The sequence below is a fragment of the Megalobrama amblycephala genome, linkage group LG13 (assembly GCF_018812025.1).
Source record: "Megalobrama amblycephala isolate DHTTF-2021 linkage group LG13, ASM1881202v1, whole genome shotgun sequence".
Lineage (NCBI taxonomy): Eukaryota > Metazoa > Chordata > Actinopteri > Cypriniformes > Xenocyprididae > Megalobrama > Megalobrama amblycephala.
The window spans coordinates 26,692,944-26,713,247 of NC_063056.1; the positions used below are offsets into that span (position 1 = coordinate 26,692,944).

General features: G+C 36.6%; 1 protein-coding gene across 4 annotated transcripts in view; it reads right to left on the reverse strand.

The window, feature by feature from the left end:
- Positions 1 to 42: 42 nt before the first annotated feature.
- The window catches only part of adam15 (ADAM metallopeptidase domain 15), a 31,363-nt gene continuing 11,101 nt past the window's right edge, over positions 43 to 20,304 (reverse strand). The window contains exons 5-25 of one of the 4 annotated variants that reach the window (XM_048154319.1): positions 20,166 to 20,242; positions 19,034 to 19,241; positions 18,881 to 18,946; positions 17,780 to 17,851; positions 16,197 to 16,366; positions 16,017 to 16,101; positions 15,783 to 15,931; positions 15,518 to 15,695; positions 14,674 to 14,766; positions 14,390 to 14,585; positions 14,185 to 14,293; positions 13,751 to 13,946; positions 12,117 to 12,194; positions 11,908 to 12,019; positions 11,609 to 11,756; positions 5,134 to 5,242; positions 3,527 to 3,592; positions 3,321 to 3,401; positions 1,486 to 1,554; positions 1,178 to 1,332; positions 43 to 1,087 (exon numbers count right to left, since the gene is read on the reverse strand). In XM_048154319.1, coding sequence (XP_048010276.1) covers positions 1,018 to 1,087; positions 1,178 to 1,332; positions 1,486 to 1,554; positions 3,321 to 3,401; positions 3,527 to 3,592; positions 5,134 to 5,242; positions 11,609 to 11,756; positions 11,908 to 12,019; positions 12,117 to 12,194; positions 13,751 to 13,946; positions 14,185 to 14,293; positions 14,390 to 14,585; positions 14,674 to 14,766; positions 15,518 to 15,695; positions 15,783 to 15,931; positions 16,017 to 16,101; positions 16,197 to 16,366; positions 17,780 to 17,851; positions 18,881 to 18,946; positions 19,034 to 19,241; positions 20,166 to 20,242 — 2,487 coding nt within the window. In that variant the 3' untranslated portion in view covers positions 43 to 1,017. The remainder of the gene's footprint in view (positions 1,088 to 1,177; positions 1,333 to 1,485; positions 1,555 to 3,320; positions 3,402 to 3,526; positions 3,593 to 5,133; positions 5,243 to 11,608; positions 11,757 to 11,907; positions 12,020 to 12,116; positions 12,195 to 13,750; positions 13,947 to 14,184; positions 14,294 to 14,389; positions 14,586 to 14,673; positions 14,767 to 15,517; positions 15,696 to 15,782; positions 15,932 to 16,016; positions 16,102 to 16,196; positions 16,367 to 17,779; positions 17,852 to 18,880; positions 18,947 to 19,033; positions 19,242 to 20,165; positions 20,243 to 20,304) is intronic. The other 3 variants (XM_048154321.1, XM_048154320.1, XM_048154322.1) reach the window with 3 other exon arrangements.

A 20,304-nucleotide genomic window follows, 5' to 3' on the forward strand; every position in this document is an offset into this window, starting at 1 on the left:
TCTAGACAAATACGGGAACTGATAAAGACAATCAAATCTGCATTCAACTGTAAAAATAGATCCCATGTTTATTGCATTAAAAATACTGCATATTTCAAAATACACTTAAATATCTTCATATACCTTCAGTGCTTTGATCGAAAAAGCGATCTTCATCTTCCAATGAGCCAGCTTTGTCCCTGCAGCAGCATTTACGGTCACAATTTGCAATCTGAGTTGTCTTGATATCGATATAAGACATTACTTTACAGTAAAGACTTTACAGAGACCATGTGTGTGTGTTTGTGTCCAATGCTGATATCTGTACTGAGACCAGCTGATGTTAAACGGAATGTAAAACACTGGAGTTTTCAGCTCTAAAAATGAAGAGTTCTGAATTTCAGTTTTGGTTTGAGTGTATTAGAACAATCCTTGATGAAATGTTGTGCGGCAAGTTAATTAGGCACCAAAGAGATTCTGTAGGAAAAGATCAGATCATCTATAGGCAGGCAAATCGAGCATGCATTCAGCATCTCAGTGAAAGAAATCAGGATTCCTTCCTCAAGGCATCATCTCGTCATATCTTATTCCCATGCGTTGAACTGAGCATCTGAATCACAAAAGGAATGTACAATATATCCACTTTGTCAGATTTTAAAAGTTCTTTTTTGTTTTGTCTTCAGAGTTATAATATCCTTTCACCTTCAATGGACTCTGTAATTCCTCCGGTGGCCCAATGAGCCTCATAATGAGTGCTAAGTTCTGATCCAGATGCAGAGCAGCAGAGGTCTGTACAGGTGTTAATGTTCACCCTGCAGAATCACTCACTCAGGGTCAGTGCAAATAGAATTGTGCAAGTCTACATCACGTAGTGTCCCACATGGCAATCAGTGTTTTTTGTCTATAACAAAATTATATCAAATGCATCAATGTATCTTGTTTTATAGAAACTCAGATACTGTTTTTGGAAAACAAGACAAAATACTGAGGAAAAAAAAGTCCAAAAAATTTGCTGCCAAGCCAGTGTTTCCTTCCTGACTATACTGGGTGAGGAGCGTGCGGTTTCCCAGGGTACTGCTGTCTCCGTAAAGGTGGATGAGGAGCAGGTCTGTACACATAAATAAAACTTTGATTAGATTACACTTTTTACAATATTTTACTCCACTGCTTATTGCATGAACGATGAGTGTCCTCTAACCTGGCAGGAGCAGCAGCTGACGTAGGGTTACGCGAGTAAGATGATGAAGATGCAGCAGATCCTGAATGTCCCAGCAGTGGGGGTGGAGGAGGGTGGGGTGAAGGATCCACAGGCAGTGGTTTCTTGGGAACCGGAGGTTTCGGGGGAACAGGGTTCTGAAACAGGACAAGGTGATTCAGAAGTAAGTATGGACTTTGTTTTTGTCTTATAGGTTCAATTTGCAATGTATTAGTTCAAAATAGCTTTTAGCTCAAGAGCACATTAGTGTTGTTAATAGAGGGCTACACTTTACACGCCTGTGGTGATACCTGTCGGGTAGAGAGGACAGGGTCAGGAGGGAGGGGCTTGCTTGGTGCAGCCGGTCGTGTTCCTGTGGGCTAGACGTACAGTCGCAGATGCAGCCATGTGACAGAGAAAAGCAGGCGCTCAGTGAGACTAACTTATTGTACAGTTTTACTCAAATCATTGGAAATCAAACTATTCCACCATGATTTCCCCTTGATCGCAAGAATAATTTGTCCGAGACCGGACTGAATCACAGGCCATGCACTACACAACTGATTCCACTGATTCATCAAAGCAAGAAGCTGCTCAAATATTTCTGTTTTCACCTTCCAGAGAGACTGGGAGAGATAAAACAATATTTAGATGGGGAGAGGAGAGGGGGGGGCAAAGGCCTCATCACAGCACTATGTTGTTTTGCCACCATCACCTACTCTTACATTAGTACACAATGGGCCCTATCGTACCAGACGCTAGTTTCAGCCCAACGAAGTTATCATTTTCACGTTGTGTGCCACGTTGTTTAAATAGCAAATGCATTTGCACTCATTTGTGCATCCATGCTGGTCTGAAAACGAGGTGTGTTCAGCGGCATTGTAGGCGCGTTGCTATAATAGACTGCGCCATTGACCAATTGAATCCTGGTCTAAAGTCAATTGCGCAATATTTGTTTTGTTATTTAAAGAGCGCGTTAGTAATATGCGCCCTATATGCAGATGCACAACGCGCATACACTTTGTTTATTACACACACAGGGATGCGCAGCAGCACACAAACATGCCAAATATTAAAAATGATAAAGATAAAAATGCTTTAGTGGAATCTGGCTTGTCCTGTAGATGGCCGATTTCAAAACACTGCTTCATGAAGCTTCGAAGCTTTACAAATCTTTTGTTTCGAATCAGTGGTTCAGAGCGTGTGTCAAACTGCCAAAGTCACGTGATTTCAGTAAACGAGGCTTCGTTATGTCATAAATGTTTCAAAATTTCAATGGCTCACCACTGGGGGTGTGACTTCGGCAGTTTGATACAAGCTCTGAACCACTGATTCAAAAGATTCGTAAAGCTTCGAAGCTTCATATGTTTTGAAATCGCCCATCACCAGATATTGTTGAATAAAGTCGTTATTTTGTTTTCTTGTATTCCTGTTGCTTCATAACATTAAGGTTGAACCACTGTAGCCACATAAACTGTTTTAAATATGTCTTTAGTAGCTTTCTGGGCATTTGAAAGTGTTAATTATCTCGCTGTCAATGCAGGCCTCGTTGAGCCATCGGATTTTATAAAAAATATCTTAATTTGTGTTCCGAAGATGAACGAGGATCTTACTTGTGTGAAACGACATGAGGGTGAGTAATTAATGACAGAATTTTCATTTTTGGGTGAACTAACCCTTTTTGGCACTTTTATTTTGGCACTTTTATACATTAATTTTGGTTAAAGATCTGAACACATAAAGCTATTAAGCATTAGCATTCAAGTCAACTGAACTCAACTTTTGACTACAGAGTGTATGACTATATGTTGTGATGAATTAGATGTTGATTAAACTTTTTCTTTATGGTGAAAACATTCCAGATTATATGCTCTCCCTCAGTCTGATCTCACAGGGCACTGGGATCTCTACACACTCCATTCACTCCAGAGGAACCATAAACCCATCCACATGCACAAAGCACTATCATCTCACTATTAAACCAAAATGACAGGGACACAAGCACACCTCCACATGCAAAACCACACAAAGACTCGGACCACGGCTAGGAACATGGAGTGAGTTTCTAAACGTAGACACTTTGGGTCAAGACAAAATAACAGAGACAGTTAAACATGGCAGCTATAGCAGCAAGTGCTCCTTCTACCTTGCACTGCATCTTGCTCTCTGAGGGGGTGGGGTCAGGAGGGAGGGGTTTGGTGGGAGGGGCGGGCCAATGCCCTGCCAACTGAAGAACCAGAAAGAGCAATAAAAACAGTATTGGTTTGTATTTATAGCACACCACTACATCCACCAGATCAGCTCTACACATCTCTATTCCTCACAAGCTTGGTGAGTAGCGATGAGATTTACCTGAGCTGGTTTAGAGACAGGATCAGGTGGAAGAGGTTTAGTTGGAGGAGCAGGCCTGTGCTGAACCTAACAAGACAAAAGTGTTGTGGAGGGGGTAGTAGAGAGGGAGTGAACTTTTACAGCACATGCATGTTACAATAAGAAAAGTTAGTTGGCTGTTTTAGGTATAACGGTAAGCCAAGAAAAATTGTCTGGTATTGTTACGATGGCAGCAGATGCTAAGGAGACAATGTTACTGTCAGATATTTTTGCAGTTTGTGTAGGAAAACAATTCATGCAGGAAAGGTTCGACAGAGGAGCAACATATGTGTTACAAACAGTAACCAAAAGCATTTGGACTTTCGTTTTACTGCATCAAGCACATTTTCTGTCATTCACTAGATCTTTTTCAGCGGATCGATAAAAGAGTCAACCAGACCAAATTTGTTACCCAGGTGAAAGTGCAAGACTGTGACCTAAACACTGTCTCACCCGCAGTAGGTTTGCTAGACCTTTCAATTGTCATCTTTAATTAGGAATTTGCCTCTGTCCTAGTTACTGATAAAGAAAATTAATAATCTACCACAAAAAAACCCCAGCATACATTCTAGAATTGGATCGATACCAGAATTTTGGCTTTGAAATAATACTAGCTTTGTTATGTCAGCACTGATAATATATCTTTACCTAAGACGACAATTAAACAGGCTTGGGCAACTGATGAAATGAGACTAGGGTTGTAAATATATTCATATTTTCACTTATTTTACTAGTTCATAAGTTAAACATTCTGTAGTTGTTCCTTTTTTAGAAAAAAAAAGAGAAAAAGATTTGGGTTCAACAATTCATTTGTTTGCTGTTATTTCCTTTTTTGATTTATTGATACATTATAGAATTTACACTACCATACAAAAGTTTGGTGTCAGTAAGATTTTTTTTTTTTTTTTTTTATAAATTTGATTGATTTCAGATTTCCATTTCAAAGTCTGAACTTTTTGTTCATGTTTTATGCAGAACAACTGTTTTCAACATTGATATTACCACCAAATCAGCATATTAGAATGATTTCTGAAGGATCATGTGACTGAAGACTGGAGTAATGGCTGCTGAAAATTCAGCTTTGCCATCACAGGAATAAAAAAATACATTTTGAAATATATTAAAATAGAAAAGTTATTTTAAATTGTAATAATATTTCACAATATTTCATTTTTGTACTGTATTTTTGATCAAATAAATACAGCCATTGTGAGCATAAGAGACCTCTTTCACAAACATTTAAAAAAATTACTGACCCCAAACTTACAGCGGTAGTCTGTGAAACTCTACATCACACTGCATAAAATGATAATCTTTTTAGGTACCATTGTATGTTTTGGTACCAGTATACATGCATACTGTACAACTATAATACATTTCATTGCACATGATCACCAGCTGCCAGCAGCTTGCTCTGCTATTATTCTCTCTCTGGACATGATGACCCTCACTGGGAGCTGATTTCTCTACCTCTGACTCTCAGTAACTCTACACCACATTATAGAAGATCAAGCTCCAGTAATCGTATCGTCGAATGCGCCAGATGCTCTGCAGCAGCACTGTCTTTCTGTAGAGCAGATTTACTGTACCTTGCTGATAGCCTGGGTGAGAGGGATGTCGCTCTGGTGGGGCCACTGGTACCTGAGCGGTTGCACCTGATCTCCATTTCGAGCATTTGCTAGCTCCATTGCAGGAGTTCTATGAGGAAAATACAAGGTATTCACAATATTACACACATTTTGTAGATGCTCAAACTCTTGTTATATTTTTCAGCATGAAGAAAGGAACAATTTGTTGCTAGTCAATTTTACATCAATTTTATACCAATAATAACTGAGTAAAATCCAGTGTCACAGAACAACAAGTATCTAAATCTACTTCACATACACCAGTACTGTTGTGTAATTGGAAACTGGAGAACTGTGTGGGAAAGACATCTAGCAGGGAGACACTTATACTAACATTTGAGATTAAACAAACATTTTTTCTTCTCATCAAGACAGACCTCTGGTGAGTTAAAGAAATTTAAGGAACTCTTCAGGGTGACTGTTTTGCTGGAAGTCTCACAACACACATAACCAGAGAGGAGCTTGTCAGTGATAGCCAATGTTAAGCCCAATCAGTTGTTCACTGTCATTCAAAGCCCCTGCTGTGCTGATGAGAGACAAAACTAATGTTTAACCAAGTACAGCTATTGCTACCATATGGCTTTTTTGCAGTACAAACTGAAGCTCCACATTCACAGATACCTCCGGTTTTCCTCCTTCACAGAGTATTCAACATAGGCCACCGATACCCCACTGCATCATGGGTAAAACAGTAAAACATTATCATTAATGATTTATCATATGATCTATGACTCTTATGAAGGATCATTTCTTTTATCTCATGTTAACACCTCAGGTTGTCATTTCTGGCTGGCTATTGTTTTTTTTATGGCACCCTTGTTTTTTTTTTTACATTATGTTTGTTATCTACTATGCCATGCAACGTCAACTGGCGGCCCGCGGGCCAAATCCGGCCCGCCAGAGATTTCCATCCGGCCCCCAGAATAATACTGAATTCAGGAATAGCCTTGTAAGAGGAAAAAGTTTAGGGCTGGTCCGAATACCATTTTTTGAGCTTCGAAGCTTCGGTAGTAATGAACATCGACTCTTCGGAGAGAGGGGCTGAACATATTTTTCTCTCTAATAAAGGCAGGAATCTGTGTCTGTATGTCCGTTTGCATTTTTATTATTTCGAGAACCGTTCATCCAATCGACTTCACAAGGCAGTGCAGTGTCGCATTTGGTGCAATATAGATGGACACGCGAGACGCGACACATTCAGAATTAATAAACTTTTAGTAAACTACAGTCAGAACAGCGCGAGCGGGAAGCGGCGCACCTCATGCGGGCAGGGCTTATGCTCCGAGAACGGACACTGCACTAGTGATATAAAACGCACACACACAGGTCTGTTAAATTAAGCAATACTTTTAAGGTAGTCTAATATTTTTCTGACTAACAAATTGGCACAGTAAGGGTAGATTTAAATAAAGAAAAACGAAATTTAAATAAAGAAAAAACGAAATTTAAATAAAGAAAAAACGAAATTTATATAAACAAAAACGAAATTTAAATAAAGAAAAAACGAAATTTAAATAAAGAAAAACGAAATTAAGTTAAATTAAAAACGAGATTAATTTAGATTGATAATAACGGGTAAAAATGCTAATACATTTTGTTTCTATTATTCTATTTTCCACAATGTCAAAGCAACAAAACACAAGCTCAGATATGCACTTCGGTCCATACAAACTCCGCTGTTCTGCGCTCTAGCCAGAGAACACTCCCGTTGCTGGAACACGCGTTGGTTCTATTTCTAGCATGCACGCGTTTTCCGCGTGGCTGGAGCTCGCCTGAGACGCGTGTCTCAGTGTGCAAACTCCAACCTGTTAATGAGACCTGGAATGAGAATCGTTTCGCGGGGGATCCCAGGTGTGCAAAAAAAAAAAAAAAAAAAAAAAAACAATATTCGAATGTCAAATTTTCAAATCGAATGTCAAATTTTCAAATCGAAAACAAACCCACCGAACGAATATTTGAATATTCGGGTCCGTTCCATATTTATTTATTTTTAAATCTAACGAAAAAAAAAAACCCTTCTGAAAAGTAGCTTGTGCCATAGCCTGCCTTCAGTCAAGAATGACGATAAACGCGTTGCTCTCATTGAACATCTTTTATTGTTTCACGTGCTCATTTTTTCACAAATGTCAAAATTTTCCTTGCCTGGGATTAGCGCACAATTGCGTGACAGTGATGGACAGCTTGACAGCCTCACAAATATGAAGCCTAAAATATCTCTATCGCCCCCTGGTGGCTTGCTGCAGTAGAGGTAATATGTAAAAAATAAAATAAATTTGGAATTAGAATTAGTATATCAAATAATAACATATTAGGATACAATTCGAATTTTATTTTATATTACGAGTATCTGGCCCTTACAGTGTCTGCAGAGAAAAATTCTGGCCCTTGGACAAATATAGTTGATGACCCCTGTACTATGCTGATTGGGGTGGATTTATCGAATTGCCATGGTGGTCTGATAATTTTTCAATGACAACTAAGAGTATCTACAACAAAGAAAAGAAAAAATCTTTTTAAAATATAGTTTAAAACACACAAATTGTTAGAAATGTACTCTTTGTGTGCATGTTGGTTTCATGTTTTTTTGAAAAACCTTTATACAATTTTTAAAAAAAGTTTTAATATAATGACTTTTATGGTGTAACTAAGTAAAATTAAAGGGTTCATGACATGGATATATATATATATATATATATATATATATATATATATATATATATATATATATATATATATATATATATATGAGGTAAAACAATTAATTTCAACCCTCATCCTGACTCTCGGTCTGAAATGATCCGTTTTAGGGGGAGGCTCATTTAAAGGTGCCCTAGAATCAGAATTTGAATTTATCTCGGCATAGTTGAATAACAAGAGTTCAGTACATGGAAAAGACATACATTGAGTTTCAAACCCCATTGTTTCCTCCTCCTTATGTAAATCTCATTTGTTTAAAAGACTTCCGGAAAACACTCGGATCTCAACATAATACCGACTGTTACGTAACAGTCGGGATCATTAATATGTATGACCCCAATATTTGCATAATGCCAGCCCATTCGACGCATTAGACAAGGAAAGGCAGTATAAAAGGCTGGATCTGTGCACAGACAAGGTAAGCAAGCAACTGATGGATCCGAAATGGTCAATATTCATATTCATGCACTTTTATTAATATTCATTTTTAATTATTTATGGCTTATGATTTATCAGTTTTACTTTTGCTTTCATTTATTTATGTACTCATACTTTATAGATTAATTCTTATCATATTTTCAAGTATTTACTTGTTATTGTACCCTTATGGTTATTTTTATTTTATATCTAAGAGTATGTATGTATGTTCAGTTGTTCTTCAAGTGTTGCAATGTGACAGGTCACCCTGACACGTTTGTGGTTAGACATTGGACGCCTGCAGAATTAATCATTTGAATTTGAAATCTGATCAAAATATGTCTGTTATTTTTCCTGATGACATTTAAAAGGGTAAGATTTGCAAAATTCCCAAAGGGGGTCAAAACAACTTTTATATCTATTTTTGACACTGGGTAAAACCATTTAACCTTTTCTTTTAACAAAAACATCCGTTTGTGTGGGATGTAAATTTCCCTATATGCTCATGGTATAAAGCTGACCAAGTCATTGACAATTCAGCTTTTTCCCTCCTTTGCTCTCCTTGGCTTCTACTTGTCTCTTATCTGCAAATGTCTTAATTATTGTTCTTTTGATCTTCATCTATTAGATACAATACTCTAAATTTTACAATACTCTAAATTTATTATTAACTATTGACTAATACTTTATGATGGTTATCTTGCCTTTTGGTTTTATTAAGTATTTTTCATTATCGATTAAGGTTTGTGTGTGAGGCTAAATTTAATTGTAATGAATAAATAATTTTTCATCAACTTTATCTACTGCCTGGATCTCATTTTCTCAAGTTTTTGCATCAAAGAACAACAGCGAAAAATGGCAGATGGAGCAATAATAACTGACATGATCCATGATATCATGATATTTTTAGTGATATTTGTAAATTGTCTTTCTAAATGTTTCATTAGCATGTTGCTAATATACTGTTAAATGTGGTTAAAGTTACCATCGTTTCTTACTGTATTCACGGAGACGAGAGTCGTTGCTATTTTCATTTTTAAACACTTGCAGTCTGTATAATTCATAAACACAACTTCAATCTTTATAAATCTCTCCAACAGTGTGTAATGTTAGCTTTAGCCACAGAGCATAGCCTCAAACTCACACAGAATCAAACGTAACCATCTAAATAAATACTTTACTCACATAATCGAAGCATGCATACAGCATGCATGACGAACATCTTGTAAAGATCCATTTGAGGGTTATATTAGCTGTGTGAACTTTGTAAATGCACTGTATTATAGTCGAGAGCTCGTGGGACAGAGGAAGCGCATCTCTTAAAGGGGCCGTGCTGAAAAAATCAGTGCATAGTTAATGATGCCCCAAAATAGGCAGTTAAAAAAATTAATTAAAAAAAATCTATGGGGTATTTTGAGCTGAAACTTCACAGACACATTCAGGGGACATCTAGGACTTATATTACATCTTGTAAAAAAACAGTCTAGGGCACCTTTAAGGCTTGTAAGTAAATGGCCACTGTTATGATTGGCTAACATCATTGCATAGGAAACAGTATCAACACCTATTCACTATTGCACATCATTAAGTGTTTCGAAAACATTATCCATATATAACCGTCATTTACAGAAAAAGCATTATGAAATCTTTTACTTATGGTTTGTGATGCAGCTGCTGTCAGCAACTGCTTTATCTTTCAACAAAAGTTTTTTTTTGTGAACACGCCATTACACAGTGCCTCATTTACAAAACAATCTGAAGTGAAATTTTTTAACAAACATGTAATCCTCTGGCGCAATCAAATACGGCATTAAAATAAACCATTCACTTGTTCCTGATGCTGGTGAAGTCCCTTTAGAAATGAGCAAATGAGTTGTTTGAACAGGGTGCATCAAAGCAAATGTTCCTTTAAGCCTCCCTTTACTCTTCCATTTGTTCCCTTGTCGGCAGACTCAAGCACGTACATCATGTATTTGCCTGTGTGACATCACAAATCCCGAGCTGTTTTTGGAGCTTAATTAAAGAAATGCTTTGTTTATAATGAGGAGGACATATAAGCTCTGAAACTAAGTAAAAAAAAAAAAGACTTCTTATATGTGTCAAGAGAAATGGAGTGATCTCTTCCAAACAATTCGATAAAGATTTTAAAAGATATAATAAAAAGCAGAAAATTGCTAAACTTGAAGAATCTCTGGGGTCTATGAAGTTTTCATAAATGAGACAAAAACACATGCTGTGAGCTCCAGTGAAATGTATACCACATCCTGTAAAGGTGACAACTGTTGCATTATGTGTGTAGGTGAACATGGGTTCTGGGGGATAGAGGCATTGTTGTGTGTAACCGATAAGAATGAAGACAGTTAGGAAATAAAATGTCTAGTAAGATCTGATCTGATAAAAATGTATAATGTATAAATGTATATAAATGTATAATAAAAAAAAATGTGTGTATTGCTTAAGCCATTGACGCAAACAGGAAATGCATTGACGCAAGTGAAAAAAGGTGATAGACAAGTAACCTAGCAATTGACACAAGTAGAAACCACATGTGTGTAAATGAAAAGATAAAGTGCGTCAAAAGAGAATATAAATACAGGGGCCTTTACAGCTCATGGAGTAGTTGGAGTAGTAGTAGTAGTTGTGTAATTTTGCTGAAGAAAGAGCATACAAGCAAGCAGCAAGAGGAAGTCTTCGCCAGACCACAGGTCTGGAGTTGAGACCACAGGTCTGGAGTTGAGTAATTACAGTTTTACAGGAGTTGAGTAATATGAATAGAGGAAGTGGCTCATGCCCAAGATAGTGTTACGTGGTCGCGGCAGAAACCACCCAGGGGGTGACGCGGTACAATGTCAAAAGATCAATGCAAATTTGATTTCTCATGTCAGGACCCCTTTAACACTTTCCTTGCACCTTAAATACATTTTCAAATATTAATAAGCAGTTTTGTTATTTATTTATTAAATTATTATTAATTATTTTTACATTATGCCTAACTACTACAAAAGTTTTCTGTTTAAGAATTTCATTCTTTTATTGAGTTTTTTTTTTTTCCTTTATTATGTTGTCAGGCCATGTATCTAAATGAATTTTAATTCAGAAATTAAAAACATGCTCATCATAGAAGATGTGTTTTTAAGTAACAGCATGCATAAATTGCATTTTTTATGTAAATAAAACTAAATCAATTATTATTATTATTATTATTATAACTCATGTTATTGACCCTCAATGAATCATTGCCAGCGTACACACTAAAGTGAGATAAATTGCCTCAATAATGTACGTCATCTCTCTGTCCCCTGTGTCTTTTTCTCAGTCTTACCGGCTCTGTCGGGTCTTACTGAAGGGGGTGTGGCCAAGGTACACAAGGCCTCGTCGACACCGGGGGAAGCGGAGTGCGACAAACAGTAGTGAGACCGGCAACACAAACAGGAAAATGACCAGAAGAGCCACCCTCGCAGGATCTGAATCTGTATACAGACAAAAATGAGGCTAAACACTAGCACGGCAATGTAATCAATGTGATGATGTGTCACTTACCGAGTCCAAATGTTTTGTTTAAAGTTACATGTGAATGTGTGTGTGTGTGTGTGTGTGTGTGTGTGTGTGTGTGTTTAGTACCTCTGGGCTTTCGAGCAGGGCCGCTATCCACACTGCCTCCGGTTCCAGAGTATCTGCAGTCAGGAGGTGCCCAGCCCTCATCACAGTGACAATTCTTATTACTGTTACAAACCTACATATACAAAGACAAATTAGAGAAGGAAATAATGGAACTGCAAGTTATACTGATTCATTGCTCTTTGTCTGCTCCTCCCCTCCCCCCTCCTCACCCCGTGGCCATTGCACTTCCTGCGGCATTCTTCAACACCAAACATGGACACGTCCCGGCATCGTTGGTCCATACATGCCTGAAAATACAATATTACAATAAATCAAACATTCTATAAATTTAATTTTTAATCAATTTCAAAGTCTTTTTGCTACAACATAAATAGCTATCTATATATTATTTAATATCATGAAATATTATTACAATTTAAAATTGTTTCTATTTGAATATATTTTAAAATGTAATTTATTTCTGTGATGGCAAAGGTGATTTTTCAGCATCATTACTCCAGTCTTCAGAGTGACATGATCCTTCAGAAATCATTCTATCAGCATTCTGCTAATTTAATGCTCAAGAAACAGTTGTACTGCTTAATAGTTTTAAAGATTTCTTCAGGATTCAAAAGAACAGCATTTATTTGAAACAGAATTTTTTTGCAACAATGTAAAAGCCTTTATTCTTACTTTTCCATTCTTTGCTATCTATCCATCCATCCATCCATATATATATATATATATATATATATATATATATATATATATATATATATATATATATATATATATTAGGGTGACCATACTTTGATTACCGAAAACCAGGACACTCGGCCCGGCAATGAGATACTCAAATGATACTCGAAATTTACTCAAAGATGCCTTATAATTTCAATACATTTAAAGTAGGCCTATATACAAAATACTATCTATAACCAAAGATACAAATTCAGATAGGCTTCTCAGAGGTTATTCAACATGTTTTATTATGACAAGTTTCAAAAATAATGAATGAAATAATGATATAAATAATGTCTCTTCTGTATTAGAAAAATAATAAATAACTAAAAAAAATACCTCTGCTATATTAGCAATCCAAATTTAACAGAAAATAGCTCTCACAAACTTACAAAAACTAACTAACAAAAAATATCTATATCTTTAGTTTCCTCTTCATCCTGTTTTTCTTCCTCATCCTCCTTGTTTGCCCATCTATATTTTGCTGTAGAGCTGATCTTTCCCAGCAGTTTTTTGTTACTTAACAAATAAGCATGAAAGTTAAAAAGAAATTTATATAGGCCTGTCAGCTGTTACATCGCAAGGTACAAAGGAAGAGCACAACGAGCTGAACTCATAGTAGACGATAGCTGAAGGTTGCTCTGCTGTTACACGAAGTATCTGTAATTCAGTTACAGACGACTGCACAAATCGTGCATACTAATGAAAATATATAAACTGTTACCTAGAAGTAAACAACTGTAGTTTAGGCATAAGTCAGCCGCGAAGCTGAGAATATAGTTACCTTTATGGAATAATCCACTAATGTCTTGAGATACAATCTGAACTAATATTCTCAGTTGCATGTGCATTATTAATATATGAATATTAACTCATTAATATTCATGTATGCTCCGCCTTCGGAAACCGAAAATCTCGTAACACCGGTAAATTTAATGGCCCAATGAAAAACAATGAAAACCAGGACATTTTCATCACTTTATAAAAAACAAACAGGACGGCCAGGACAGGACGTGAAAACAGGACATGTCCTGGGAAAACAGGACGTTTGGTCACCCTATTAAATTATTAAACATATTAAATTAACTTTCCTAAAAAAAGTACACATTTTATGGAAACTCACCTTGTTGGGCCCACAGGCCGTCCCCTGGGACACCATGGCTGGGTCAGAAACATCATCACCCAGATTAAAATAGGTCCCCCGACAGGTAAAGTCACTCTGGTTCAGTTTGACCGTTGTGGTCAGAATCTCAACGTTGGAGCCCAGCAGGGGGCGATCACTTCCACCCTGACACTGGATCCTACCACAGAGCACATCCCTAAGCAAAACAGAGCACATTTTAGAACAAAGATTACAGTTCTATTTTCATAAAATGCAATGTAATTAAACAATATTCCTGCAGAGTGTTTTGCACATTTTGTTGGTAAATATGCTTATAAAATAAATGCAAATAAATCACAAACAGACTACTCGATCCTCAATATTTTAGGAAACAGTCATGATCATGTCCGTGCTTTAAAAAAAAAAGGATCACATTCCAGGCTACAAGTGCTCACCCTTTCAGACATGGGATGTAGGATCCGTTAGGCATCTGGCCACAGTTTCCGTACTTATTTCCCTGCTTATTCACAGATGAGAAGCAGATAGTTGGAGCGTGGGTGGAGTCTTAGAGAGGCAGAGAGAACAGAGAACGAACCACAATAAATCTAGACACTAGGTGAGAATCATCAGAATCATCATTGAGGAGTGTGTGACACCTACTCGCTCCCCAGAGCATTTGGCACTGCTCGTCCAGACTGGCACACACGCCGCTGTAGCAGTAGGAGGAACCGTCCTTGCATGACTCTCCATTCTGCAGAAACACATTGGGAGGACAGTAGGGGGAAGTGCCGGTGCAGTACTCTGGCAAATCACACTCTCCCAACGGCTCCCGACACACCGACCCGGCCACACGCAACTATGGGGAAAGTGATAAGATGCAGTGAGAGAGTAGCATTAGCGGCACATGTCTAAGTGAGTAATTGTTTATAAGCAAACTTACAAACCTTGCAATTCTCACAGCAGATGCCATCAGAAGAGCACTGGGCCCCGGGAACCAGTTTACATGTGCTGGCATTGCAGCAAGGATCATTACATTCCTGAACAGACACATACAGGAAGCAGATTACAGAGGTGAGGAGCATATTACTACATGTATTTGTTTTACAACCCTATAAATGATGATTAGGAGTGGGAATCGTTTGAAATCCAATGATTTGATTCAAATCTTGTGGTCACTATTCTTGATTCTGAATCGAATTTCGATTTGATATACTGTAGTAAAACTTCTCAGTTTGTTCCACATCTTTCATTTCTAGATAATAACATTCGGTGGGAGTCTCAATATTTTTCTGACTTTATTAAATGAATGCATCATCTTTTATGTAAAATTCTTTCATTTAATCAATAAGCTCACTGAACAATAAATTCTTCTCGCAGTTCACTTCTACCGTTTTTGCTCTGAAAACGGTATTTGTTATTAACTAACATTCAAAAAATTATTTTTGAAATTTGTGAATTGGTAGAAGATAGAATCGTGATTCACATATAAATCAATCTGATGATTTATTATTTGGGCCTGTAATGTTTGATATCATCTTAAAGGGATAGTACACCCCAAAAAAGGAAAATTCTGTAATTATTTATTCAAACCTGTATGACTTTCTGCTGTGAAACAATAATGTAATATTTTTGTTCCACATAAGAAAGGCATACAGCTTTGGAAAAAACATAAAGGTGAGTAAATGATGTCAGAATGCTAATTTTTAGGTTAAATATTCCTTTAAGCTGTCACATGCACTTTGTTGTAAGTATAAGCAGGAAACCAATAAGCAGGAAACTGTTTCTTACATCCAGCAGGCCGCAGTCACACTCCTCTCCTTTCTCCACGTACAGGTTCCCGCAGCGTGGACCTCCCAGAAGGCTCTCTGGCTGAGGCACATTAAACAGGCACATACCGCCACCGTGCAGTAGACTGAGAGAGAGATCCTGTTCGCTGCAGCTGCTGAAGAGCTGGCCGGGCATAAACCTGCACATGGGACCATTTACTGCATTCTGCATGATTTATCACTAGTGATATAATATCATACAGTGACAAACACATTTTTTCACTCACCCAGTGGAGGGCTCCATTATGCAGCCCCCAAGCCGAGGCTCGTTCTGGCACTGGCAACGCCTGTCTGCCGTATCGTGACTCATTCCCAGGTTGTGACCCAACTCATGTGCCACCGTTGACGCCACACCTAACACACTCACCAGGTGATCCTACAGTACAGGAAACACAGTGAATACTAGAATAAGGTCTAACTTATTGCATAAAGACCAAGATTAAATGAACAGTTTCCCTCACCACATTCACTCCTCCTGACCGATCCTTTGAGCACATGGAGGACTGAGACGCCATGCCGACTGTCGTCCCATCAAATGACTCGCCCCTAATGTATTTAAGCACATATCGCAATTCTGAATTATTTCCTTGTCTATTATACCCGAACGCACTGTGCCCATATTTCTGGATATCTAGACCTACATGATCAGCTGTGCATTGTCATGCCGTAGTCGTGGTAGTAGCTCCCTGGTCCTCCAATCCAGGAAGCGGTTTAGAGTTTCAGTGGGACTCTTATCCACTTGAATCTTGTCCTGGTCACTCCAGATCTCCAAACCCAGCAGTGCCACACGTACATTCAGCGGCCTGTAGAACTGAGACAGAGGGCCAGGCAGAGATTTAGACAGAGGCTAAGACTCACGAGTGCTTCCAGAATATGTTTGGTGAGTAGCGGTGTTGTTATTATTAATTAAAACTATTAAAAGTTGTTTTCGTCAATTGAAATTATTCTGAAATAAAATGAAATAAAATATAAATATTAGATGAAAAACTTAAAAATTTGAAATGTCACCTTGGCAACTAACTGAAATAAATAACAAAAATAGTTCTAAAACTTACTAAAATAACCAACTAAATCAAAAAATTAAAGCTAAATGAAGCTTAAACAATAAATTAAAGGTAAATATAACTAAACTAAAAATAATAAAAATGACAAAGGCACATAACGAAATGACTAAAAATTAAAATGAAAACTGAAAACATAAAATTAAAGGCAAATTCAAAATATGAATAAATATTATAATTGTAATAAACAATACTAAAATAACATTGTTATAGTGAGGTTCGAAAAGACCACAAGTGGAAAACCTTCTATTTAACATTTTTCTAATTTATCTAATTATTTTACTTTATAAATTCTTTAATTTAATGAGCAGCACTTAAGCTGGAATCCATAAGTTTGTGTAAAAACTGAGGATCATGTTCTCCAGCATAATTTGAGAAACGAAGTGCTTTAATGGAAGCAGGCACTTTTGACCATCTGTACAAAGAGCCACATGATCAAGTCACAAATCTGCTTAATCAATTAGTGATCTAGAAATAGTACAGAACATCAAACATTTATTATTCATTTTATATCAAAACATTTAATTGCAATTAACAATTTTACACTGTTTTTAAAATTCTAAAACGTTCAGTTTATTTCCAGGTTTAAAATGAAGTTTACTGCTCTGAACGCATTTATTGATATTTACACTACTGTTCAAAAATTTGGGGTGAGTAAGATTTCTTTTAATAAAATTAATACTTTCATTTAGCAAAGGCACGTTCAATTAATCAAAATTGACAGTAAAGACATTTATAATGTTACAAAAGATTTCTATTTCAAATAAATGCTCTTCCTTTCAACTTTCTAGTCATTAACAAATCCTGAAAAAAATGTATTACAGTTTCCACAACAATATTAAGCAGAACTACCGTTTTCAACATTGTTAAAAATACGACATTTTTTGAGCACCAAATCAGCATATTAGAATCATTTCTGAAAGAGTGTGACACTGAAGACTGGAGTATTGATGCTGAAAATTCAGTTTTGCCATAACAAAATTTTTTTTTTTTTTTATATATTTTAATTCAGCAATATTAATGTTTTACTGTATTTTTGATCAAATTAATGTAGCCCTGGTGAGCATAAGAGACTTCTTTCAAAAACATGAAAAAAATATTTCCAAACACAAACTTCTGTACTCTATTGTACATGTATATATTTATTTAGATTTAAAACTTACCCAGTCTACTTGGTTTGCCACATCCAACATGCGGTAAATCATGGTTTTATTATTCTTCTGATAATTCATAAACTGTGAAGAAGACAGAAAAAGAATGGAAACAGGTTCAAAACTGAAGTTTTAAAAATTCAGATATATGAACTAAAGTTCACTCCAGAATTAAAATTTACTCACTCACATGTCATCCAAGATGTTTATGTCTTTCTTTCTTCAGTCGAAAAGAAATTAAGGGTTTTGAGGAAAACATTCCAGGAATTTTCTCCATATAGTGGACTTCAACAGGACCAACAGGTTGAAGGTCCAAATTGCAGTTTCAGTGCAGCTTCAAAGGGCTCTACACAATCCCAGCCGATGAATAAGGGTCTTATCTAGCAAAATGATCTGTCATTTTCTAAAAAAAACCCTAAAAATTTATATACTTTTTAACCACAAATGCTCTGCAATGCGTGTCAACGACTTCATGCATTACGTAATCACATTGGAAAAGACACATGCCGTGATGTAGACGGAAGTACCAAAAAACTCCATATCATTTTCTCTTCAAAACTTCAAAATTGTCTGACATCATTGTTTTACCTTTTTTTGTAAAGGGTGTTTGACTTAGTCTTTCCACGTTTGCTTTGTAAACACTGGGTCGGTACTTCCGCCTTTCCGACATGATTAAGTAATGCATTAAGTCGTGGATGCTAGTGCAAGACAAGCATTTGTGGTTAAAAAGTATATACTTTTTTTTCCCTTTTTTTTGAAAATGACAGATCGCTTCACTAGATAAGACCCTCATTCATTGGCTGGGATCGTGTAGAACCTGCATTGAAACTGCAATTTGGACCTTCAACCCGTTGTACCCCAGTGAAGTCCATCTATATGGCGAAAAATCCTGAAATGTTTTCCTCAAAAAAAAAAAAAAACATTTATTTTTGACTGAAGAAAGAAAGACATGAACATCTTGGATGACATGGGGTGAGTAAATTATCAGGAAATTTTAATTCTGGCGTGAATTAATTCTTTAAGAGTAGATGTGATACAGTATATTCACCAGTAGAGGGTGTAAATGTCTTATGACTGTATGTGTGTGTGACAGAGATACCTCTACTCTCTTACCTCCTTATGATCCGCCACCAGCACCAGCTCAATATATTTGGTCTCTGAGAGAATGTCTCTCTTACTCTGTCACGCAACAGCAGAAAAGGACCATGAGAACAATCAGATAAATATACATACCTATAAATATACATATGCACACAGCATGCTCACCCTGTGTGTGTGTGGGATGATCTGAATGGGAGGAATAGAGGTGTTTGACACTCCACAGTCTCTAGACTCAGATGTTTGTGAGTCCGTGGGGTAGATCACGTGCATCCACCCTTCTTCCATTTCTCCACTCCCTTCCTCATCTTTTCCATGCTCTTCTTCCTCAGGATGTAGCTCAAAGCTCAGTGTGGAGTTAATGACTATCACTCCCCTGTGGAGAGAAAAAGATGACTGACTAACACAGACTGAACATCATGTTCACACACACACATCTGATGCAAACATATGGTAAATGTATATTTAAATAAATTGTATAGGGTATAAATACATTGCAGTTTAAAAGTTTGGGGTCAGTGGGATTTTTATTGAAAGAAAGAAATACTTTTATTTAACAATGATGCATTAAATCGATCAAAAGTGACAGTAAAACTTAAAATTGCCACAAAATATTTCCATTTCAAATAAATGCTGTTCTTCTGAACTTAATCAAAGAATCCTTTTAAAAACATATCACCATTTTTACAAAAATATTAAGCAGCACAACTGTTTTCATCGTTTATAATAATAAGAAATGTTTCTTCAGCATCAAATCAGCATATTAGAATGATTTCTGAAGGATCATGTGACACTAAGATTGGAGCTGAAAATTTAGCTTTGTCATCACAGGAATAAATTACACTCCAAAATATAATAAAATAGAAAACATTTATTTGAAATTGTTGCAATATTTCCCGATATTACTATTTTTACTCACCGACCACAAACTTTTGAACAGTAGTGTATGTGCCTCATAGGTCTTTTTTAGGTAATAATTTGATACTAATAAGGACATCACAAAACTGATCTCAAACCCATATAAACAATCTGTACTAATAATTCTGGTGAAGGTCAACAGTCATCGATAATCTGTTAAGAAATAAAGATTCCTTTCTCATATTTCCTCCATTGCTTTGACAAACAACCCCATGACCTCTGAAATATAAGCTGGTCTTACTGTTTACTAATAAAACAAGCCACAGCATTGTTGAAAGTTTAGCAATGACCATAATTCAGTATAATCTCTCAGTGGTCAGTGAGCTATTTCCCTGTAAAGGAACATATTTGTAGTTTTGAAAAAATGTAAAGCAAACATTACCGTAACCCAGAGCAGGAGCTGAGAGCTACGCGGGACTGAGGAAAGCCTTGCACTGAACCATGATAGTAACAATGTGTCTGACAAAGAAACAGATGAAATGTACATTAAGTTGCTTAAATAAGAGTAATATTGCATAAGG